This window comes from Protopterus annectens, chromosome 4.part0 (genome assembly GCF_019279795.1).
Source record: "Protopterus annectens isolate FY-2018-M chromosome 4.part0, PAN1.0, whole genome shotgun sequence".
NCBI lineage: Eukaryota > Metazoa > Chordata > Ceratodontiformes > Protopteridae > Protopterus > Protopterus annectens.
Genome location: NC_056733.1, coordinates 649339426 through 649366682, shown reverse-complemented (window position 1 = coordinate 649366682; position 27257 = coordinate 649339426). Strand labels below are relative to the sequence as shown.

Genomic DNA, 27257 nt, shown 5'->3' with positions numbered 1-27257 from the left:
GAACAGATTTGCCACAATCTGGGTAACAGCAGGAAATGCAATGAGCAATCCATCTGGAAAATAGTTTATTTGTTGACTGGCTTCTCTTCTTTTTCATTTGCCAAGAGACAAACAGCTGATCAGCAGCCTAAATGAATTTTTTACTCCTGTGCAAATAAAATCTCAGTTGTTCGTGCTCATCACAGGGTTGTAAGCTTTACTTCCCATCATTTTGAGGTTTAGGAAGAAATACTGGCAAGTGAATGATTTTTTGAAGCACAGCTCAGTGACCACTTTTGGTAAAGAGGAAGATTTAGTACAGACAGACACCCTGTCCTGACAGGAGCTTAAGAAAGGTTCACATTAAATTCCAGTGTTATGAGATTCTTCTAAAAGAGGTAACAGTCACTAAAAAAAGGTATCTTCTAATCGAAGAACTGGAGGGGTGTAGAAATAGGCAACTAAAAAGGTACAAAGATCACTTTTTGTAAGATACAGTTAAGATCCCATGGTGGTGCACCTACTTTCTTGGTTGTCTGAAGTGCAGAACTCCCTTAAGGAACTGCTTAACTAAAGACCTGGAGTACAAGTGTAAGATCACAGGTAAAGAGGACTAAAACAGCAAAAACATTTAACAGATGTACAAAATTGGGTCTGGCAGATAGCCCAGGAACATTACCAGTTTTACCTTATTTGGATTTTGGTCCCTAAACAGGCACCAGAAGGAAAATCTTTTCCTCCCAGGTACGATTCCTTGTGTGTGGCTTCCTAACTTTCTTTATAATACTTAGCATATCCTCAAAAGTACAAGTACCTAGTTGGGATTAATGCAAAAATCATTGGAGTTGCCAGTCTCAGATAGCCCACTTTGGGGTATGGAAAGAACTCTCAGTTTTGTGTTAGAAGGTCTATATGCTGAAGCAACACTTTCCACCTTTCCCTTGCCAAGCTGTGTAGGATGTAGAACCAATGTTGCCTTGGCCAAAAAGAGGGCAAATAGTATGGCTTGGCCTCTCTTCCTTGATTTTTAAAAGTATGCAGGAGATCAAGAGTATGGAACGGAAAGCATATAGAAACAGATGTGTCCAATTCAGGACAAATGCATCTCTTCCAAGCTTGTGGAGTTGTTGCTCAATTTGCTTGTTCTAAAGTGAATCAAATAAGTCCTCTTCTGGCACACTTCACTTCCTCAGCAGATCTAGAAAGAAAAACATTCATTCCACAGCTATTCACAAGGGTCTACTTGAAATCTATGCATCATGTCTGCCAATATTTTTTTCTGGGTGGGAGGTAGAGCTAAAGCCATGAGCTGCTTCCTATAGTCCAGGCTTTGATTCTATCAGCCTTCATTAAACTAGTCTGCAACTCTCAGCATGTCACCTAAGATGAAGCTCTCATAACTAGTCTGAAAAAGGTCCGAGTGGAGCAGCGTTTTATCCCTGTTGACGTAAAGTATGTATATAATTCACTTTCTTTTCTAGTGTTCTAATGGTATTTTTTTTTTTTTTTTTTTTTTTTTACTGGTTAAAAATGCACATTTAATTTGACTTCACTGACATACACAATCTACAAAACTATAATGGTGTGTGTGTACTTGAACAGTCAACTGCAGTTTTTTTCTATTCTATGGGCAACGGAAAGTTTACTTCACTTTTTAGGTAATAACTTCTGTTCTGGATAAGGAATTTCCTACATCTGCTGAGAAATTGGTAAAAGAAAAAAATACAAGGTCAAACATTTTAAAGAAATGTTGGATAAGTTGAGAGTTTCAATGATGGAATTGGTTGCAACTGCAAGTTAGTATTTAGGCTATGTAACAGGGTAGTTCTGCCCTAGATTCAAACAGTGAGACAGGATATGCTGACTTGCATACCATGTACCTAGTGTAAAGATATGGTTTATTTATTTATTTTTTATTTTACATTTGTTGACCGGGCAAGTCTATCTGGAGATATTTCCATTTTCAGTAGAGGCCCGGGGAGAAAAGCTCCACAGAAAAAAAATTGTAAAACCTAAAAAACAACACTCTACAATTTAAAATTATTACTACATGACTTAAGTTACTAAACTCAGTTACAGTCCAAAATAAAATTACCCAAAGATAAAAATACTAGTTTGATAGAGGTAACAAAGGAAACGCGCTAAGAAGGAGAAGACAAAGAGAGTACTAAGAAAAGGAGAAGTTAAGAAGGGAAGAGTTTTGAAAAAGAGATCAAGTTAAGACTGTTAACAGATACAGAAGCTATGGTAAGATGAAGTGAGATAAGAAAAGAAAGGTAAGTGGAGGAAAGAGTCACACAAGAGTGAGAGGTGGATTAAAGTTGCGTTATACAAGTGAAAGGTTAGTCAGTGTGGTATTCTACAAGTTATGGTAGTACAGCTTCAACTAGTATAAACAGTGATTATTAGATTTGGTGTGCACTGGTCAGGCAGTGCTGAATGGTTATTTGGGATGGTCACCTTTCTCTGTTACTAAGAAGTACAGGGCCTCCAAGTATAATCAACAGGGAGGTGTGGTCAAGAAGTACATGTGTGTATGGTTTCCTGCTGCCATAAAAGGAGGACCTTCCCACACAATATTGAACAATAACTAGTGCCATGGTATGATGCAGTTGACCTGGAGAACCACAACTCATTCTGTTACTTCAGTAAAATGGCAAAAGTTTTAAAAATATGGATTTACATCAGGGTGTCATGACTGATAAATACATTACCATCTTGATTAGAGAAGGATATGGTGGTGAAACCAAGTTGTAAATTCAAATAAAAAAGATGAGTCATGGCTTTAGGTACTGCTACTAAGCAGAGGGAGACAAAGGCACCACAAAACTGCTGCATACAACAACCAGGCTCTTGTATATCCTGTAATATATGTAAAGTCTTAACAGGGCTGACAAAAATAGGATTAAACTCAGCAGAAGAAATGTGTGACCCATGAGGATGTTGCTATATGTATATGCAAACTGCTTATATTAAAGGTGAGAAAGCACAGGTCAGCATGGCAAATTTGGCCTGGTCCTAGATTACTTCTCCTCAAAACCACAACTGGATCTCCTACGGAGCAGTACTGTGCGCTGAGAGAGGAAAAAAAGCAGTACCTTTATTAGTCATACGAAGTACATAAAAAGTTACGGACATAGCAAACTTTAGACTTAGGTTGAACTGCATCCACCATAAAAAATACAGGGAATGTGAATAGAACTTGCTGGTTCAGCTAAGTGGTAATTGGTGGGCAAAGTCTAAACGTTTTTGACATTATGGATCCTTAAATCAGTGTAATGGGAAAGTTAATTAATCCTGCAATTGCAAAAGATTGAAACCCAAAAAAGGGCTCACCTGAAGTATACATAATGACAATTAGGGTGTAGCCTACTACAGGAAAGGCTAAAACTAGATCCTCCGGACCCAGAGTGAGTGTATTAACATTTCTTTAGGCAAATGGGCAAATGATAGTGGAGGTGCCAGGAATACTGCTGATCATAGTTGGATCTTGGATATTTATACTATTAAACATGATTTCCTAATTATAGCTGAAACTGCAAGCTAAAGAAAACATCACTAAGTATTTACAGACTTAAGAGTTTATCACCACCATGGTATTACTAGGATATGCAATCTAATTCATCTGACTGGACAAAATGTCTAGATCATTCCATGTGCACAGCAAGAGGACAATCTTTCACAGGCTTCCCCAATATAACCATTTTATGTATATTCTGAAGTCATTAAAAGGATGACACGAATATTATGGGGTAAAGGTGATCAAGAGGAATCAAAAAGCTACCTGGTGACTTTGAGTAGCGTTTATGTACTGTGTAATGGGTGAGTGTATGGTATGGACTACCAAGTCATATTTGAGGAGATTGATTTTTTATTAGGCATAAAATTTATATTTACAGTATGAAAAACTGAGTTTTGTTCTGTGAAGCTGCTTTGTGGCCTGAGTTGTGACCAAGAAGGGTCTCAGACCAACCTACTCACCCAATTAACAAACAAGTAAATTAAAACTGCTCTTACATATGGTTGAAATTACTGGAGCCATTTGAAGACAATGCTCTGATACAGACAGCAGATTCACTGGTTAAATATCACAGCAACAAATAAGAGAATAAATAACAGTTATTTTGACTATCACCACATTTACACGATATGCGATACTGGCACATGATGTGGCGAGTTAAGAGAATGCACCACTGGCACATGATGCGGCGAGTTAAGAGAATCCACCACTGGCACATGATGTGGCGAGTTAAGAGAATCCACCACTGGCACATGATGTGGCGAGTTAAGAGAACGCAACACAGAAAGAGGGTGCATAGATACATGGCCGTGGTGAGCTAAGGAGTGCACCACTGAATGAAGATACACATCTTAAAGAGTGTCAAAAGCATTATTTTTGTTTGAGCTGTGCAAATTATGAGGATGGTGCGCACCAGCCTTGAACCTTTTTAAAAAAGTTTAAAACAGCTTTTGTATGACTGGACTGCATTTGTATATACCCATGTTTCGGTACCTTTTTGGCTAGACTTATATAAGCCCTAGGGCCAATAGCCTAGTACTTACCTATGAACCTATGTTTCTTACTATTGTAAAAATGCAATAAACGTGCTTTAGGATTAATGTCAAACTTTTGCATGTGAAGGGATATGTCAAGTGATAAGGAAAATTTTGTGCATTTCCGCTCATTTTTAGTTGTGTGCTACATAAATTCAGCATATACCCAACTTCCAAACAGATGCTTTGAATTTCAAAACCTATTATATAGACAACGCTGGAAACCTCTGGATCATAAAGACAGCATTCTTATAAAGCAGGTCACAGGATAATTTATAGACACAGTTGAATCCATGGAAAGCCAGAAATCACTATGTCCTGATACAGCCCTCACTGACCACTTGTAGGAAGCATGATCTGATCTCACTCCTTTCCCCATCTGAGAGTGGTCAGACAATCATAGCTCTCCAATCCCATTTCCACATTTGGAACACTATACATTACAAATATAAACATTTTTGTGTAGGAGGTGCTGGTAATGTGCCACCTAAACCTACCAAACATACCAGTCAAAACCAGTGGTCACTAGCATGCTAAATCAATATGCAGCATTCATCTAAAGATTTCCATTCATCTACAACCCTCTAGTCAGTACACAGACTGAAAGATGTCAGCCCTTGACATCATTCTTACTTCACAGCTGTAGTATATATTAGAATATGGCAAGTCAAGAATAGGAACCACATTGGCTTTTCATACAAGCAGCAAGTGAAACTGAGGATCAACATTACAACACATCCATTTAGCAGACTCTGGTAACTGTGACTTATGTAACAGCAGGTTAATGTAATTGTAACTGTTCCCTTATTTGATATTTATCCACTATATTAAAGCCTTACAAAGCAGACCTTGTTGCAGTTACTTCTTCAGCACTCATACGGGATATTCAGACATTACTACGCAAAACAAACTAAAAACCAGAACTCCTTAATACAAAACGGTAAGGCCATTTTCTCAGCTAATGGACAAACTGCAGTGGCAGCACAGTTGTGCAGTGGTTAGCATTATCAGCTCACAACAAGAGGTTCTCCAGTTCAATCCTTGGCTGGGGTGCCTTCTGTGAGGAACCTGCAAGTCCTCCATGTGTTCATGTGGGTCTCTTCCAGGTGCTCAGGTTTCCTCCCACATTTCAAAGACATACAGTAGGTGGACTGGACACAGTAAATTGGTCACAGGTGTGTGTGCATGCGAGTGTGTGGTATGGAACAGCCGTGGCAGGGCTAGCCACCTGGTGGTGTGAAACTTTGCTCTAAATGAATGTTACCATTGAAAAGACACCCTGAACCCATGTGCAAAAATGAGAACGGGGTTGTGGATGGGTGGATAGACAAACTGCAGACAATTCACCTACACTCCAGTTTTGTTTATACACATGCATACAGACTTGTTACAATGCATCTAAGCTTGACAAAAAGTTATGGACAGCTATTAAAGAAAATAAATAAAAATGTGTTAAAAGTACACTAAATCCTTTCTAACCTTCACTAGAATCATCCTGTACAAATATCTTACACATCCTTTTTTAAAATTACTGCAAGCAGTTCTTAATGGAACACATCCTTGTTTGAAATGAAAGGTGTAAATATTGCATGAGAAGTAATGATAACATGCTTCCCTTTACAGGTCTAAAGTACAGAAATTAATTCCTCAGCTTCAATTCCATTGCATAACCACAAAATAAGAAAAAAATAAATCATTACAGCTGCCTCCCTTCTGCTTCTGGGACATCTCCCTCCAGCCTTTTCATCAGAAGAAAATGGCCTACTACTAAACACTGTACTACAAGACTTCTGCCTACATCCCCCTACTACCACAAAAACACTTCATTATAGACATTCCACCTTTCAGCCATGATTTTCACAGTCTGTATTACAAACATTTGGCCTACAGCCCAGCACCTCCACATACTGTACAGCAGGCACTTGGCCTACGTAGTACGCCAGTCGGCCTACGGCCCAGCCCTGCTGCATGCTGTATTATGTGCAGTGGGCCTACGGCCCAGCCCTGCTGCATGCTGTATTATGTGCAGTGGGCCTACGGCCCTGCTGCATGCTGTATTATGTGCAGTGGGCCTACGGCCCTGCTGCATGCTGTATTATGTGCAGTGGGCCTACGGCCCAGCCCTGCTGCATGCTGTATTATGTGCAGTGGGCCTACGGCCCAGCCCTGCTGCATGCTGTATTATGTGCAGTGGGCCTACGGCCCAGCCCTGCTGCATGCTGTATTACGTGCAGTGGGCCTACGGCCCAGCCCTGCTGCATGCTGTATTACGTGCAGTGGGCCTACGGCCCAGTACTGCTGCATGCTGTATTATGTGCAGTCAGCCTACGGCCCAGTACTGCTGCATGCTGTATTATGTGCAGTCGGCCTACGGCCCAGTACTGCTGCATGCTGTATTATGTGCAGTCGGCCTACAGTGCAATACTGTGACATACTGCATTATGTACAGTCAGATTACAGCCCATTAATACCACATACCGTATTACATGCAATTGGCCTGCGGCCAGCCCAGAACCCAATATTCCCACATATTACACAGCATGCATTCAAGTGACACACACTACACTACAGGAACTCAGCACATACTGCAGTACTATCCCACAGTGTACTTCAACCACTCAGCTTACAACCAACTACTGATACACACAAGTTGATCCACTACTCAGTAAGGCCACATACTGTATTACAGACATTTGGCCCTCAGACCACTATTACTACTTACTTGAGTTCAAATACTTGAGCTATGGCCTAATACAGACAACTGATTACAAGTACTCAGTCCACGGTCCAACTCTGCCATACATTACGCTGTAATCACATAGCCTACAGTCCACTAAAGCTACATACTGCATTATTATACATCTCTCAGCCCCATACTGTCCCACACTGTATTATAGGCACTAGACTATGGTTCAGTACTGCCCAGTAATGCCATGTAAAGTATTTTATATCATTTGTCAACCATACTACCTGGCGATAATTAGTCCTCCCACTGTAGGGGAGCAGTTATGCAAGCAGCCATCATGGGATTTGTGGTTAGACCAATAATCCCATCCTTCGGTTACTGAGATGGGCAACCACATCCCCACAGGTGCATTTTACGCCTTCCCTCAGCATATGCAGGCTACCTACCTACCTCTGAGGTCTGACATCACAGGCTTAGACTGCCAAGCCCACATAACTAGTTCTACAATCATTGTTACTGCACAACTCCATTTGTATGGGAGCAACCTGGATGACTGGATCAATTACCTCCCACCCCCAGGACAGGTAAGCCAGTGTAAGCTGTTCACTCCCATCCCCTTGCTCAACTCTTTCAGTACGCGACCTGCTAGCTGAAATCTAATCACATATGTTGTGCTCAAGGCTACAAATCACTTCAGTCTTCTACACTACAGAGTTTGGCTACTGCCACATGATGCATTATACGCATTTAGTGATCACCCAGTATTGCCACAAACTGTAGGCTCATAGGTTCATAAGAAGATTATGCCTGAAGGGCTAGCAAGAAGCTTACTCACAACACCCCTTGATATCAACAGCATTTTAGTTTCCTTGGTAAGATTACTTCCACATATCCCAGGCATGAATTTACAGCCTCCCATCCAACTGCCAGGTCTGAAAGCAGACGTGAAATTAATTTTTTGATACATAGAGGGGACTAATTCCAAAGCTACGGAATGTACATCTCTGAAAACTTGTCACGTCAGCAGTTTTCATTTGCCTTGTGGTGGAAGGTGAGCTCTTTAGTATTAAACAGACCAATGGTTCTGAGAAGGTGGAGAAGATCAAAAAGGGCAGGGACTTTCCGTGCTTAAAATGCTAGGAAAAAAAAAAAAAAAAAAAAAGAGACAGAGAGACCACCCCTTAGAGTCCATGAAAGACAGAGTACTGGAATAGGGCTGCAAGTCTTTCAGGCTAGCTTACATTAGTCCAGAAATAATCTTGGTTAGAAACCTTTGGGGTCTTTTCAATTTGGTCAAAGTGCAATGTGAGGTACCTTCAAAAAGGGTCGCTGCAATCAAGGATCAGTCCAATAAGTGAAGAGTACAGATACCAGGAGTGCACAAGATTTTAGGAAGTACACCAACAGATGACATGGACAAGGCAGAAGGACTTCCTAACCATAGCCAAGACACGATCAAAAGAAAGATTACAAACACCAACATTATGAATAAATTGTAGCTGTTTGTACCAGTTAAGTGGGAATAGAAGGACCTGATGTACTTCACAAAGACAGCTAGCTAGACTGCATGATTTGGCATTTAAGATGAGCCCATGACAGACACACCAGGCAGTGCTCTAATCCATTCCCTACTGAAGTATCCGAGTGTCCAACAGGAATTTGACAGCTGCACCAAGTTTGCAGTCAACAGCCTTAGCCACAGCACACCGATACCTGCCTTCATGTCAAGTAGTAAACACTGGACAGCAGGGAGCACAGGATAGAGCCCCAGAGGTGACACACCTGTGTAGACGAGACACCCCCTACCTTAACAATATGCCTTCTGTCAGTCAGTTATGACTTTACATTAAGTTGACACTTTTTTTTTTTTTTATATTTTGTGAGATGCTTTCAAAGCTGGCTGCACCTTATATGGCATGTAGCAGTACTGAGCTGTGAGCTATGGGTCAAGATAAGCAGTACAGACTTGTCAAGCCCCCATCCAGTACTTCAGTGACCTTTTCAACAGAATTGAGTAGGCTTATTAGGAACTACCTACCTTTTATAAATCCAAACTGGTTTGCATCCTGGGTTTGGAGATCACCAGGCTTAATTAAATCCAATCTACCGAATCCAACCATATCTAGGACAATTAGAACCAAGAAAAATTTCAACCCCAATCTCTTCCAGAGAGAACTAAGAGCATGTAACTGGTCTCCCTTAAAATACCTCACACTGGAGGAAGCTGTTAATTACTTTAATTCTAACTTCCTAGCCGTACTACACCACCATGCACCAACCCGCTCTGTTAGAATGAGAACTAAATCTGCCCCATGGCTTTCAAAAGAAACCAGGCAAAAAATCCATCTAAGAAATAAATACTGGAATAAATCTCATTTAACTAAAAACCCAGTAGACCAACAAAACTTCAGACAGCTGAGAAATGAAACTAAACAAGCTATACTGTCTGACAAAAGAAACTACTACCTACAATTCCAGCAGACTCACCATAATAAACCACAAATGTTCTGGGCGAGTATTAATCAATTATTACACCCAGGTCAATCCATCACACCAAACCCACAAGGCACAGACCAAGAGAATCCCAAGAAGACTACTGATGCCTTTAATACCTTTTTCACTGAGGCCATTCAAACTCTTGCCAGTCAGTTATCTACTCAGAACTTAACTATATCCAACTCTAACTCTAACCCATCCCCTCCATTTCTCTTCCAACCAGTCCCAACAACATATATTATTACCCTTATCCAAAAACTGAAACCGTGCACTCCTTCAGCAGACCAACTACCTGCTGAATATCTGCAAAAGGCAGCCAAATCCATCGCCTATCTCATTTCCATTCTCATCAATAGAACCATCAGTGAAGGACACATCCCTAAAATCTGGAAAGTATCCCATATTATCCCCCTTCACAAGGGTGGGAACTCTACTGAACTCTCCAATTACCGTTCCATAGCCCTACTTTCTCCCTTAGCAAAGATCATGGAAAAATGCATCCACAAAAAAATTGCTAGACCACCTATTCCAAAATAACTTACTTTAAAACTCTCAACATGGTTTCAGACCTTCCCACAGCACTACTACTGCCCTCCTTTCCTTTACTGACTGTATTAACAAAAACAGTAACCTCAATATGCTTTCCTCTGCTCTGTTTATAGATTTGTCTAAGGCATTCGATATTGTAAATCGCCAGATACTTATAAATATCCTCAAATCCCTGTCACTAGATGCACTAGCTATAAAATGGTTCCAGTCCTACTTAGATAACAGACAACAGGCTGTACTTTGGCATAACATTCTATCTACCCATCTGCCTGTTAACATTGGTGTTCCTCAAGGGTCCATATTAGGACCTCTCCTGTTTTCTATATTTATCAACGACCTTCACCTAGGAATCCCCCAAGCTACATGCATACAATATGCAGATGATTCCACACTTATATGCTCAGCCACATCTATATCTGAACTTCACTCCCGTACCCAAAATGTGTTTAACACAGTTGAACAATGGTTTACACAGCGCGGTCTCCTTCTGAACCCCCAAAAAACTAAACTCCTCCTTTTTACTCCTACTTGTAAGCCCCCCCCCCCCAATAGACTTCACAGTAACATCCAATAATGGTACTCTCATATCCCCAGATCCAACTCAAACTACAAGGTATCACCATAGATAACATTAACTTCGACACCCATATTAACAATACTCTAAAATCTGTTAATAGAAAACTAGGCTCTCTCTACAGGATCAAACCCTTCCTCTCTCCTGCAGCTAGAATAACTACTGCTCACACCCATCTAATTTCCACTTTCCTCTATGCCTCACCCATACATACTAATCTCTCTAAAAACAACCTTAATAAAACGGAAAACCTCATACAATAACATAGCCAGATTTGCTACAGGTAACCCTTTCAGAACCCACCACTGTTTCAATCTAAAGCAGCTAGGATGGCTTGAATTGCAAAATCAGCTTAAATTCCACCAACTGACCATTGCCCATAAAACCCTTTACCAACCTACCAATACCCCTATGCTATCTACCCTCATTACCCCCTACAAGAATCTAAAAACCTTACGATCATCACAAACTTCTTGTAAATATTTGTAAATCAAACAGGGCTGGGGACTCTCTTTTCTCTAATACTGTTGGAAAATCCTGGAACCTTCTTCCTAACAAACTTACCTCTCTTCCCTCTATATCACTCTTTAAAACCAAACTGAAACTTTTCCTCAGAACATACTGGTTGTGCCCATGTACTAAACCTGGCTGATCAACTAGCTCTTCTTACTTGGTTCAACCTACCCTCCTCTTCTCAGTAATCAAGTGCCTTTTCTTAAAAACAACTTACCTTGTCCTTCTATACTATTACTTACATCTTCAGAATCTCATTAAGGAGACTACTTTTACTAATATATTGTATAATTTCAGCTCCTACTTTTTCTTTATGACTACTTGTATACGAATATATTGTATACTTTACCTGCCATCTTTTTCTTTATGATGTATTGCAACTACATTTTGTATTGTACTAATTGTATCTGTATATTTTGCACTATGTTATGAATGAATGACCTCTTTGATTATTCCCTGTACTGCACCTGCAATGTTCATTGTATACATTAATTTCTGTATATGTGATTTTGTTTCCTCGGGCCTCTACTGAAAATGGACATATATCCAGACTAGCCCAGTCAGCAAATGTAAAATAAAAATAATAAATAAATAAAATCACTTATGTCACTACTATCAATCAGCTAGGCAATCATGCACTCCATAACTTTACAGATAACACTTGTGAGACTAGCAAGTCTATAATTTCCAGGATCTGCTTTGTGTGACAGTACCACTGTAACCGTTCTCCATGCCTCAGGGACATAACATTTAAGGCTCTCCAGGGGTTAAGAGGGGCTTAGTCATGTGGTGCTGGGCACATACTAGCAAACAGCAGGGAATATTATCAAGCACAGTAAAAGAACATGGGTGATTTTCTGTAACCAACTAATGAGTATGTTTTTTCAGAGGAAACTGGAGAACCTGCAAGATCCCATGTAGATGCCAAACGGTGGCAGAGAAATAAAGACTGAACCCTGAACTTTGGCTCTTTGACACAAAGGTCTTTCTATGACACAATGTGACACCCACTACTAAGTATTACAGGCAATACATTACAGCCCAGTCCTGCTGCATGTTGTATTACATGCAGTCAGCCCACAGCCCAGTCCTGCTGCATGTTGTATTACATGCAGTCAGCCCACAGCCCAGTCCTGCTGCATGTTGTATTACATGCAGTCAGCCCACAGCCCAGTCCTGCTGCATGTTGTATTACATGCAGTCAGCCCACAGCCCAGTCCTGCTGCATGTTGTATTACATGCAGTCAGCCCACAGCCCAGTCCTGCTGCATGTTGTATTACATGCAGTCAGCCCACAGCCCAGTCCTGCTGCATGTTGTATTACATGCAGTCAGCCCACAGCCAGTCCTGCTGCATGTTGTATTACATGCAGTCAGCCCACAGCCCAGTCCTGCTGCATGTTGTATTACATGCAGTCAGCCCACAGCCCAGTCCTGCTGCATGTTGTATTAAATGCAGTCAGCCCACAGCCCAGTCCTGCTGCATGTTGTATTAAATGCAGTCAGCCCACAGCCCAATCTTGATGTGTGTCGTATTAAATGTAGTTGATCAACAGCTCAGTACAGCTGCATGCCATATTACGTGCCACTGGCCCATAGGCCATTACTCCTATTTGATGTATTATACCAACAGAACAAGTTGGAGGAACAGGTTCATAACCCAGAGACTGCTCATGCTATGGAATAGACTTCCATACATGTCAAACAGAGCACCACACTGGCCCTCTTCAAGAGAAATCTTGATGAGTGGATGGGAAATAGTACATTCACCCTGGGGATCACTCCACTGGCTCTACTCAACAGAGGCACTGGGAACTAATGTCGGGTGGCATGATTGTCAGGGCAATCGTATGGGCTAGGCTTGTAAAGGCTCCAGGGCCATTAGCCTAGTACACACCTATGAACTTATGTGCATTTGGCTTTTAGCCCAGTACTGTTACACAATATACAACGTGCAGTTGGCCTACTGCTTCAAGCACCTCAGCCCACAGCCCAGTACTCCCACATACTACACTGCAGGTACTCAACTTATGTGAAGAGGACTTGTACATCACTACTGCTATAAACTGTACTGCATGCAGTCAGTCTACAGCCCAGTGTTACCACATACTGCATTAAAGCAGCAGCCCACAGGCCGGTACTCCTTCATACTGTACTGCAGGCAGTCATGTGGCAAATACCACATCACAGGCACGCAGCCCAGTACCGTCCCACTGTGCACTCCGGGCACCAAGCCCAGTACCATCCCACTGTGCACTCCGGGCATGCAGCCCAGTTCCGTCCCACTGTGCAGTCCAGGCACCCAGCCCAGTACTGTCCCGCTGTGCACTCTGAGCACGCAGCCCAGTACCATCCTGCTGTGCACTCCGGGCACCCAGCACGCAGCCCAGTAATGTGCCGCTGTGCACTCCGGGCACCTCGTCCCGCTGTGCACTCTGAGCACGCAGCCCAGTACCATCCCGCTGTGCACTCCGGGCACCCAGCATGCAGCCCAGTAACGTCCTGCTGTGCACTCCGGGCACCTAGCACGCAGCCCAGTAATGTCCAGCTGTGCACTCCGGGCAACCAGCATGCATCCCAGTACTGTCCTGCTGTATATTCCAGCCACTGAGCACACAGCCAGTACAGTCACATACTGTATTATGATTCCAGCCCATAGCCCAGTACTTCTACATACTGCACAGCATATTATCAGATTACACATATTCCATTACAGGCTAAGCATATAGTCCAATATTACCCCAAAGTGTCCTGCAGGTACTCAGTTTACAGCAAAGAACTGACAAATACTGTTTTACGTGTATTTTGACCCACTGCCCAAAACTGAAACAGTCCATATTACAGGCACTCAGCCCAGAGCCCAGTACTGCCACAGATGGAATTAAAGGCATTTAGCCCACTGCCCAGTTATGTTACCTACTGTACACATGCATTCGACCTACACTCCGTTATTTCCACCTACTGTATTGCAGACACAGTCTGCATCCCATTATAATGTTACTCTACAGGGGCTTGGCCTATGGACCAGTACCTCTACCTACTGTTTTCCAGCTACTCAAAACATGGTCCACTATAGCCTCATACTGTACTACAGGCACTCAACAATGGCTCAATACTTTTTCACTTAATTACAGTCGCTCAGTAATGTCAGAAAATGTATTACAGCCTCTCAGCCGAGTACTAATTGTCTGCATTACATGGCCGGTACTGCCAGAAAACATACTAGAGGCATTCAGGCCCCAACCCAGTACTGCCAGAAACTTATTACAGGCATTCAACCAAGGGCAAAATAATATAAGATAATACATTACTAACACTCACAATATATAAACCCATACAGTCACCCAGTTGTATCAGACAAAGCTTTTGAGGAACTTGGCAGGCACCCCAAACCTATCACATACACGTTTTGAGCAAGTCAGTCCATGCAACAAAAGATTACTTTTAAAACTTTCACAGAAGATTCTCGGTTTAAATTTGTAAGGCAACTACTAGGCTTCTTCATCTTAAAATACTAAATATTAACTAGGCAAAGCTATATACAACTACTGTAGCAAAGCACAAGTACATTAAAATTTACTACACGATTGTGTGCTGCATTTATTGTGCGATTGTTTAGAAGAAAAGTGCACCAGTTCTATGCAGATCAGCAGTGTCAGCTAGTTAATTCTGTCCGTCCTGGTGCTTCTAGGTCAGTAACACTGGTCACATACAACAAACTACGGTGTCACAAAAATGAGCTAAGGTACAGTAAAATGCAACATCAAATCAACGCAAAACTGCATTCTTATTTTTTTAGGGTGAATGCAAGGAGAAATGTAATATTCCACATATACACACTTCTACATACAACATAACATGACTCAGTCATAATATATAACAAATATAAATGTACAAAAATCTAAGATATCATAGAACAGGTAGCTGCTTACTAATCATGCACAAAACCCAATGTAACAAGACATGATTTTTCTGAAATGTGGCTGACAAAAGTGACAAATTCCTGAACTAAGCAGTCTTCAAGTAAAGTAGTCTTTATGGTTTTATAAAACTGCATGATAGTATCTTGATTTTATACAGGTTCTGGACACACATGCATTAGATGCATAGTCTTAATTAATGTAGCCTAGTGCCCCAATCAGATGTCACTACTGACTATAAACATAGACACATATGCACACACAACGTAAAAAAGCACTTTCGGTTCACTTCATGTGCCCGCAGCTAAAGCTGCTTGCCTATTTTAAATAGAATGCACAGAGCCATAACTCATCTATTTTGTATGCATTTACCTAGCACTACAAAAGACAAATGATGCAGATGTCATACAGATCTTATATAAAAATTGCATTTAAAATACATTAAAAACACGCGAGGAGCTGCACTCTGTCTAAATACAATGTTTTTAAGGAGCCAGCCAACTCTAATCTTATGATAAAAGTCATAACTCTAAAATACAATGTTACTTCAATAAATACTTTTAATATACTGTTTAAAAATGAATACATTCTTAACCCATACACGCACACACTGCAACTAAACCAAGTAAATCGAGATGAATTATCAATTTGCAAAATACGAGTTTATTCAAAATACATAGCCAAAACACGGCAGCAAACAATGTTCATTCTTTACCTAAAGAACAGCATATAAAACGATACATTCATCATATTACAAACTATTACTGTAGTAGCTAGGAATCAGAAAGTGCAATAAATCATACAAAAATCAGTTTAAATTGTGACGTTTCTTAAACTGCAAAACACTGACTTTTTCGATATCTTTTTATTATAAAAAACTTAAGTACGACTTGCTGTATATTGCACAGGTTAAAATGAATACACGTTTCTGGAAATAAACACAATCCTCGAATTTAGTAATGCAGCGAATTTTAACTTTTTTTTTTATTTTTACTACTTATACTGTATCATATCAAAATGATGTTATTTCAGCTGAAAGGTAAGTTCACCGTAGATATACAGAATAATAAACTTTTGGGTGGTTTCCTCATATAATAAATATTTTAAACTACATCAATTATCTTTAAATGCATCATTTCCGGAATGCTACACTTAATCGCCTCTTTACGTTTATTACATGTACAAACGAGGGGTCGGTGTGTTGTTTTAAACACGTTTCTTTTGTTGTAAATATGTATTATTTGTACAGTCTGATTCATGTCTGCAGCTGCCATGCACCACTTCCTCTTCCCAGCCCCCCATTCTCTCTCCGTCTCCGAGGCTTTAAAGAGCCATCCAAAGCGCTAAATTTAAAAAACCTCTGACTAAAAAAAACTCTTCAGACTACTCTCGAGCGCCGTCATTGATCGATAGATCCGAAGTGGAGATTATTAGGATTGGCGCCCCGGACAACAGGGCTCCTCGCGCTGCCTCCACAATGGAGAAAAGCTCGCTCTCTCTCCACCCGGCATTACACCAGACACAAAGTCTTCATGTGACTGCAACGAAATGGCTTCTGGGTTCAACCCACAGCAGTATTAACGGGAAAATCCATAAAAAAAGATTTTAATAAAACACTTCCCTGTTACCCAGGTACAGCATGACAGCTATGAAGCGCTCGAGCGCACCACTATACCTGAGGAGCGAGCGCGAGCCGGACGCATTTTTTTTTGTTTCAGGTGACCCTTTCATTTTTTTTCCTCCTTTCTTCCTCTCTCCTCCCCCACAAGCATACTGCTGCTGTTAGACAATGAAACTCTTACTTTCTTGTGCGTTTACGTACCATTTTCGTACTTTTTCTATGGCAGCCATAACTCTTTTGATGTCATCTTTCGCCCTGCTCCTGGTCTCAGCTCGAACCGACCTGCCCGACATTGCTGCTGCGGCGGCTTGCTACTGCTGCTGCTGTTGGTTTAATAAATTTGAGCCTCACCGGTAGTTCTCTCCCCTCGAACTCAGAATGCGAACACAGCTAGTGGCTGCTGCACGCTCTGCGCCTGCGTGCACCAGCCGAGAACAGCAAAGCACAGGGAGGCAAAGCACTGCTGGTTAGTCACTGCTGTGGAGGAAAGGATAGGGGGTATGAAGCTGTTCATGGCTCACAGCTACCCTAAGCCAAACTTACCATAGGGTATCAGTGTTTCCTTACTGAACTCAATATGCAAACTCCAGGTCTCTAAAGTGTGCAAACCAGTAAGGAATGTGTCCTTTATTCATACTGTTTAAAACTCTCTGGTGCAAATATATATGTCCATAGGTAGTAAAATTCAGTCTAGGCGAAAACGGTGTGCTAAGTCCGTACATTACACATATACCAGGATAACTGTTGAGACTGATGTTGCTGTTGATATCACAATTACGTAAGACAGCAGAAACCAAACATTTCAAACGAAGTCGAATTTATAATAGGTTAACTATTGTCAGTTGATGCATGGACATATTTTATCTCTTGTAATAAATAATTTGTGTAACGTATTCTTGGCACCATAACTCATTTGGCTTTGCACTAGGGTTGCCACCGTTTCAAATGACCAAAGTGAGACATTTTCGGTACAAACATCAGATTTTACAGGCCGACACATACCCACGGTCAGTACAAAGGATAGAACTTAACTTTTTTTGCCTAAATAGAAACTTATTCTTGCAGCATTCTAGTTGCTTATTCTGTTTAGTATAACATTTAGGTATTTTAGATACAGAATAACTGTTTTATGCAACTATTACATAAAATATAGGAAATAATTTTGTCCTAAAATCTCAGGACATTTGCCATTTTTTTAATTTTTTGTCAGGACACAACTGCCCAAAGAGGGACTGTCCCTCACAAAGTGGGACGGGTGGTAACTCTACTTTGCACTCACTGTTCTTAAAAGAAACGCACAAAAAATGTATATTTGAATCACACCATTGCAAAACATTTTACTATATATGCATTGTTCCTGAAAGTAATAACAGGCAGAATTTTTTTAACTTGCTAAACTTTGAAATATACTTTTGTCCTTTAATTGCTATTGCTTAGAAAATGTCCTACACAAAAACAGCAGCTGGATGCCACAACAACTCTGATAAAACTGAATTGCTGTACAGTAAACCAGATTTAAGTTTAACAATTTTTGGAAACCACATAATAATAATGTCAAACCAAGCACTATTTTGTAGCTCACAATAGCATTACTTTTGTTTATTATTCTGTCTCATTTTATTTTTCTTGATTATTTTCAGTAGGCACTGTGTTCTCTTCAAAAGCAGAAAGACACAGTTTGGATAATTCTATAGCAGTTATAGCTTAAATGCATTTATTACATACTAGAGTGAGTCATGTACCCAATACCCCTGCCCATTTCAAGAACTCCATCTGTTTATTCAGATTGTTCCATGGTGAATAACCTAAATATAACATGTACATAAATGCTGCTCTATTACTGTACTTCAGCAGAAAGGAGCAAAAGAAAAAAAAATAGAAATAATTCTGTTCCAGTGCAGGTTTATAGCTAGTTAGGACTTTGCCAGTAGACAGTGGAAGCAATAGCCCATTAAACAACTTTATTTTTAAGCAAAGTAGAAGTTCTCTGGTAATGAGACTGCAGAACATGGTGAGGATCAGACATTTATGCTGAGAAAGTTTAAAAGGCAACACTTAAAAAACATGGACTTGAGATATCCACTTACTGTCTGCTTACAGGATAGCTTTCTCATAATGCAGCTGAAGTGATCAAAATCATAGTAACTGATGGTTTTGAGTTTATAATTAATGTTACTCTATCCAGCCACACATGTATTTTGTACATCATGTCTGTGATGAAGGCCATGATAGTTTCAGGCTGAAAGGGAAGATCAGACTTCATTAGTAACAGACAGGAAGCCTAGATCAGACTTCCCTATCCATAGCAAAAGTCTACAGATTATCTTCAGGCAATCTCGGGTAAACAGAAAAAATATAAGTTCTCTAGGGTGTCCTGGGGCTTCCTCCCAGTGGGATGCTCCCAGGGAGGGTCATCCTCACTAAGTGACCAAACCACCTCAAGAGACGCCCCTTAGCCTGAAAGAGCAGAGACTGTACTCTGAAATCCTACTGGACCATCAGTCTCTTTTCTCCATCACAGAGAGAGGAGCGTAGCTACCCTATGAAGGAGCCTGAATTCTACCACTGCTATTTGCAGTTTCACTGTTTTATTCACTATGCAGAGCATATGGCCATAGATGAGAATGAGGATCTGATTGCTTCAAGGCTTGCTGATTTAAAATAGCCCCTGTTTGTAAATTCCTGCATACACTGTTAGAAACTCCTTATGTTCTGACTGAAGAGTGCTCTCAAACAATCAGGAACTATATCGCTGACAAGTATAATTCTTGGCACTTTAACTTTTCAGAGCTCCGCATTGTCTTAATTTCTGCCTGACTGAATTATTTTATATATTTGTTGTCATTGTTTTTTGTTACCAATTGTATTACCTCAGCAAGAGTCTGCCTGGATGTCCTGCAGAGTCCTACAGCAGCAGAGAGAGAGAGAAAATGAAGACTTTGAGTGGATTAAGTACCTCTGTTTTGCTTTTCATTGCTTATTTTTGCTAGCCGCATTATTCCAACCATGTTTATTAACTTTGCTACTTATTTGAACAGCTTTTTGAATTCTTATACTGTTTGCACTTTAATTGATTGTTTTAATTCTTTTCAACTATTTAACTGTTAAGGGCTACTCACTCATGTGCAATATTCGTTTCTCGCCTTTCTAAAGATTTTGCTGAATTCTGGGCTGTTTGTAAGTTCCTGTGTTGCCCAGACCTTTCTAAGATAGAGGGGAGCTTCTCTGTTCATCAGTGAAAGTGGTAAGCTTTGAACAGGTTACCTGTCACTGGAGTAGTGGTTTCACCTCAGAATGTGTAGTTTTATTGGCCATTTTGGGCTATTTCTATCCCTTTTATCTTTCTGTTTAAAAACCCGTGTTTGCGCAGTTTTTGCACCTGTATTACCTCAGCAATAGCCTGCCTGGGTATCCTGCAGAGTCCTCCAGCAGTAGAGAGAGAAAGGGGAGACTTTGAGTGGATTAAGTACCTCTGGTTTGCTTTTTATTGCTTATTTTTGCTAACCGCATTATTCTGACCATTTTTTTATTAACTTTGCTACTTATTTGAACTGTTTTTTTTTTTTTTTTTTTTAATTCTTATATTGCTTGCACTTTGATTGTTTTTGAGTGTTTTTCAACTGTTTAACTGTTAAGGGCTACACACTCATGTGCGATAGCCATTTTTCTGCTTTAAAAGTGTTTGTATTCCTGTATCTGCTTTAACTTTTGAAAAAAAAAAGAAAAAACAAAACCCCCAAAAAAATCCTATTTCTCTATTCATTTCCTGCCTTTCCAGAACCAGTTGTGTCTGGTTTTCAGATTTTGCTGAATTCTGGGTTGTTTGTAAGTTTCTGTGTTGCCCAGACATTTCTAAGATAGAGGGAAGCTTTTCTGTTCATTGGTGAGAGTGGTGAGCTTTGAACAGCCTATCTGTACACTGACAACTCTCTCCTCCTACTACCCAACACTGCAACCTGTGAGAGATGCACTTATATAGCCAAACTGGAAGCCAAGCTATCTTCAACCAGGAGTGGACTAGACAGTCAAGAGGAGAAGGTAAACACCACACTGTACTCTACACATAGTCCATCAAGACCTGCACCACCCAAACCCACACATAGTAACACAAAACACACACCTACATTTGCGGAGGCTCACAATAAAAATTTGCCTAAACACCAGAGACCTCCAAAGCTGAAATGCAAGCAACCACCACCCCCCCAACACTACTCGAATGACACATAGCCCACAAAATCAGTGTGCCTCTCAACCTCAGCCCATAAGACAAAACAACGTACCCAACACAGTAGTCATTGGTGACTCTATAGTCAGGCACACTGATGTCCCCCTGACCAAGCTAAACAAGAAGAATGTTACTTTCAGCTGCCTGTCGGGTGCCAGGATCCACCATATAACGCACGCACGTAGGTCACACCACAAGTACAAATATGACTGTTATTGCCCATGTTGGAGTGAATGACCTGAGACATACCTCCCTGGATTACATGAAAAGAGACATGGAGGAGCTCTCTGACCACATGGCCCAGACAGGTATGACACGCCCTGAGTAGCATCCTGCTATCACCCAGAATGATACCACAGTACAATGACAAAATGATTGACTTCAGCAATTGGCTAAGCTTCTGGTGTCATTCCAAGTGGATCCAGTATCTGTCTGCCTGGGATGACATGATCGGCAGGCCACGATGCTTTGCCAAAGATGGCCTGCACCTGTCACCTCTGGCATTCCACTTGCTGGCTAAGGCTCTTGCTGCCCCTATAGTGCCTTTTTTAGGCAAGGCTCAAACATCAAATGCACCATGATAGTAGATACAAACAAGCAAAATCTAAGAGTAATGCTACTCAGTGCTAGAAGTCTATACCTCAAAATGCACTCACTCAAGGCACTCCTTAAGATGGAGAACATCGACATCTGTGTAGTGAAAGAGACCTGGTTTAAGGCTCCAGAGAGTACCCCTGCATTACCAGGCTACAATTCTTACCACACCATTCGGCCACCTAACCTGGACTGAAACACTAAAGGAGGAGGCGTGTCCATATTCATAAAGGATATCCACACCTCCAGGCTAGTTACTCAACATAATGCATCTGAAATTATCCAAGTACAATTAACACTGGGCAAGACTGCAGTTCAGGTTGTAGCTTGTTACAGATCCCCCACCATGCCCCAGGACGCCCACTCCATGTTTCTCGATATACTGGATAATATTAAGGTGCAGCCCAATACCCTAATATTGGGAGATTTCAACTACCCCACCATCAACTAGGAAAACTACTCATGTACTAACTCATCTGCACGTTTTCTGGACTTCATCATTTCCAACACCCTGGATCACTTGTCCATACCCTACCAGCGGCAGCAACATCCTGGACCTGGTCATTACCAATATGGGTTACAGATGCTCCATGCCAGAGGTCAACTCCTCGCTGGTCAGGTCCGACCACAAATAATCACCATAGACATCCATATCCCACCCCCATCCCCCATTAAGAAAACCACCATAAAAATTTCTCCAAAGCTAACTTCATGCTTCTTAAATCAGAAGTGGCCAACTTCATGTCACCCACACAGATGGAAAATAGAGACACAAATGCCAAATCATATACAAAAGCACTGTATAAGCACATACACGAGTGTATGGACCATGCAATCCCCAACAGAACCAAGACGCTATCTTCCAAAAAAAGGAAGCCAATCTGGTGGACCCTCCCATAAACAAACTCTACAACAGAAGGAAGAAACTGTTGCAAAAAAGAGTAAAATCCCATGATTGCAGGAACTCCCTGGTCAGCCTCAGCAAGAAGCTGAGATCCCTCATAAAATCCTCCAAAGCTAGCTATGAAAATAAAATCACCATGGATTCTAAAGATAACCACAAAGCTTTCTACAGCTATGTCAAAAATCTGAATGGCAACTCTCAGATCTGCTCAGAACAACAGCACAATGGCACTACATTTACCAAACCAACTGATATTGCCAACATCCTGGCAGAAAGGTTCAGTGCAAACTTTACCCACCACCCCCCAAAGGGCCCATCTCCATACCAGAAGATCGCAAAGCCTCTCTAATCACGGACACACAGGTAAAGACCTCACTCTCCAAAGCCAAGAACACAGTATCCATGGGACCGGATAACATCCCAGGCTGCGTTCTGCATGAACTACAGAATGAACTGGCACCCCATCTAAGTACCATGTTCAACCATAGCCTCACTTCAGGCTTTGTGCCTATGAAATGATGCACAACTATGGTTATCCCACCCCACAAAGGGGGTGCCACCACTGTCCCTGAGAACTACTGCCCCATTAGCCTGATGAACCTGGTCTGCAAGGCCATGGAACGCGTCATCCTGGAGCTTATAAACACAAAGACATAGGTAACCTCAAAACTCTGGACCCCACTCAGTTTGGGTTTGTAAAAGGTAGATCATGCCTCCTAAACCTGATTGACTTCTTCAAAGCAGTCACTAGAGCCGAAGATGAGGGTAAGGTGGTGCACACAGCCTATCTTGACCTCGCCAAGGCTTTCGCCGCCATCCCCCACTCTGGTATTATAGATAAACTCACTAGACTAGGCACAAATCCATATGTCACAAGATGGGTGGCCAACTGTCTCACTGACAGAACCCACACAGCGAAAGTAGCCTACTCCAAATCCGACTTCAGACCAATGACAAGTGGGATACCACAGGGTTCAGTCCTGGGTCCTCTCCTGTTCAGTATCTACTTCTCTGAAGTCCAGGCTAATACAGCTGATCTCTGACTAATGAAATTCACAGATGACTGCAAACTAAGAGCCATAATAGATTTGCCTAAGGATGTGGATATTCTACAAAGAGGCCTCACTGAGACTGATGCTTGGTGTCAAAGTCATGGCCTAAAGCTCTGCCAGGAAGTACATTGTCATTCCCTTTGGGAAAAAACACTGTACCCATGAACTACCAAATAGACGGTAGCCTATTAAACACCAAAAGTGTGATGAGACCTTGGGACACAGGTGGACAGTAGTCTCTCCTTTGATAATCACATCACCACAATAGTAATTAGGGAATCCTTCTACATGGCACACCTCATCACAAAGGGGTTCTCCTCCAGAAAAAGAGAGGTCATCATTCCTCTCTACTCATCCCTCATCAGACCCATTATAGAGTACAATGCCCCATTTGGCATGTACCTCGCAAGACATCTACAACAACTAGAAAGGCCACAGAAATACCTCACTAGGAGGATTACCGGCCTCAAATAGATGCCATACTCAGACGGTTTCAAAAAATTCCAGCTCTACTCCATCGCATATTGCCTACTCAGAGGTGACTTCTGCCTACCACACGAAGTATTTCTAACCCAGCTCTGATGGACATGCTACACTTAAAGAAATCCCAATCTCTCTGAGCCACACGCTCCAGGGACCGAAACCTTGTCACCACAATAAACAGAACATGCTGGAGAGATAGATTCCTGTCCCAGAGACTTCCCATGCTCTGGAACAGTCTACCCATTCATGTCAAGCAGATCTCCTCATTGGCTGTCTTTAAGAGAAATCTTGACAATTGGATGGGAAACAGAAAATTCACCCTGGAGATCACTGTTGTGGCGGTGCTCGACAGGGACGCAGGAAAATAATTTTCTTGGGTGGCAAAAGTCAGGGAACCTCGTTTGGCTAGGCTTATATAGGCCCTAGGACCGATTGCCTAGTACATAACTATGAACTTATATGGCTAACCAGTAAATTGAGACACTTGCCTACTACTCAGTTTTCACTTCACCAGCACTGCCCAGAACAACATTTGCAGTATTGCCCCCCCTACGCCCGTCTTATCGTTAGTCTTTCCCATCTGTCTGACTTCAAGATGCTTGAACTTCTTATGCACTGAATGTTTCCACCCTCAACTACAGAGAGCAAGACATCTCTTACTGGGATAGAAATGTGACTTCTGGTTAACAGGTGTTGATTTTAAATCTCATCCAATTCATACTCAGCAGTAAATCACCCTGCTGAATGCTAGAGATAATTGTCAATTGAGGAGACAATATAATTTGCTAACAAAAAAATGCAGCCTTCATGTCCCCAGATTGGACACTCCAGACCTTAGCTATGCCTTGTTAATCCCCATCCATGAAGATCATGAACAGGAGGGGAGACAAGGCAAACCTTTGGCAAAGTCCTATGCCAGCCTTCACTTTTAGTATTACAGACTCTCTTCTTGTTGCTTAGAATAGAAGGACTAAAATGAATACATCAATCTCCCCGGGGACCCATACTGCTGTAGAATCTCTCATAAGATATTCCAGGATACACAATTATATACAATTTGAATGTCCACAAAACATATGTAGATAGTACTAGAAAGCTCCCACAAACCCCCCCCCCCCCCTGCTATGCCAGGAGAAAGAGTAGGTCCATTCTGTTAGGAAATAATCCATATAGCTGCTTGTGAGTCAGAGATTCAGTTGCTGGATGAAATATCCTCTCCAACTCTATGGCATAAATTCTCCAGGGAGGCTGATGAGTGTCTCTGTGAAAACAGGGAAATAATGGCCCCATTTGTCATTTGAGAGGCACTGTCTCTGCCTTCCATGACATATTTAAAAAGATATGTGAAATATAACAGCCACGAAGGTCCAGCATTTCAGCATTTTGGCCGGATCTCATCAGTTTATGCAGTCTTGCCACAGTAAAACTGATTAGTTGTAACACTAATCTCCTCTAGAAAAATAAAACAAATCCACCAGTTCTCTCTGGCAGAGCCTCCTCAGAGAAGACTATGTTCAGCAGATGTAGGAGTTCCTTCTACCCCCTCCCCCCGACTAGTGCCCCATTTGAGATCAGAGTTCTTCGCCCTTGCAGATAACATATTGCGGATGTCCTAGCTATCCTTCCTGAGTCAATGGGTTTATGAGAATCTCTTTGGAGCCATCTCAAAACCATTCTGCATGTCCTTATCAAACTCCTTTTTCACTTTAGCAACTACTCCAGCTGCTGCCTTTCTTCCTTGTCATTACCTGTTGTTCAACTCTAGAGACCCTTTCCTCCCTGCTCACACTGAAGAAAAGCCTTACTGTTTAATGATATAGTTTCCTTTACCACTGGTATCCACCAGTGAGTTCAATGGTCACTGACATGATATGGCATGCACTGTCTGCCTTTTAATGACACCTGAATGCGGAATGCATTATCATGTGGTAGATATGGTGAAAAAAATAGATATGGTTCTCCATCTGTTTTCATATAGGTGAAATGGCTTCGCCCCGATGAGTAATTGCAAATGGTGCTTCACTAACAGCTGAATTATTGCAGTGCTTTTCACTTTGGGCCTTCTGGGGAAAACTGTCACTATATCCACCTGATGACTCCCTCTGTACTCCCACACAAGAACACAGTGCATCTCTATTGCACTGACTGGACTGTCTTCATATACAGTGATACTTCTAAGTCAGTAAGATGCCTTTTATTATTAAGGTGCTAATACCTGACAGGTTTATATTTGCCACTTATTTCCCATTGATGCACCAGGAAGGAGGTTGTTGGAGAGACCTACAGAGCATTTGGAAATTGATGAATACCTCCTCTTTAATTTTGTGGAAACAAACATATGGAATTTTTTTCCAAACTGAATTTGAAAATATTCAACTAGCATGCCTTTTTTAGCTTTCAATTTATTTAAATATTTTATTTTACAGTTTGTTGGGATGTCATATCGTTTGTGTGTGTGATACATATACCTGTATATACATATTTTGTGTGTGTGTGTGTGTGTGTGTGTGTGTGTGTGTGTGTGTGTGTGTGTGTGTGTGTGTATGTGTGATATACATACCCATATATACATATTGTGTATGTGTGTGTGTGCGTGTGTGTGTGTGTGTGTGTGTGTGTGTGTGTGTGTGTGTCTGGCTGTGTGAGTGCTTGTGTGTGTGTCTGGCTGTGTGTGTGTGTGTGTGTGTGTGTGTGTGTGTGTGTGTGTGTGTGTGTCTGGCTGTGTGTGTGTGTGAGTGCGTCTAGGGAAAAATCATGAATCAGCCAGAACCAGAACTATATAATAAAATAAAATTTTGCCTTGTTTTTGATATATGGTAAGAGGCGAACATTGAGATAGTTGTATGATGCATTCAGACATTGAAGCTTGAACTGTCTGGAGACAATGGTAGCGGGTAGGACTAAAACACCTCCAAGTTGCTGGGTAAACTCAAAAGGCATGCAGATGATTAAATTAAAAACATAGCTGTGGCAAATCATATAAAAGGAGAAAATATGGAAATATTCTGCAAAAATTCATCATAATCACCAGAAAGCTTTTGCTGTCTCAACCATCTTGTATTCCTTTTCAAAACCTGCTAGTAGAAGTCATGTTGTTTCATTTTGATG

The 27257-nt window shown here is 41.3% G+C and overlaps 1 protein-coding gene across 1 annotated transcript in view; it reads right to left on the bottom strand.

Moving 5' to 3' along the window:
- The window catches only part of BCL7A (BAF chromatin remodeling complex subunit BCL7A), an 822965-nt gene extending 805634 nt beyond the window's left edge, over positions 1 to 17331 (bottom strand). The window contains exon 1 of the mRNA XM_044068615.1: positions 17093 to 17331. Within this exon, the coding sequence (XP_043924550.1) occupies positions 17093 to 17184 (92 nt within the window). The 5' untranslated portion in view covers positions 17185 to 17331. The remainder of the gene's footprint in view (positions 1 to 17092) is intronic.
- Positions 17332 to 27257: the final 9926 nt, after the last annotated feature.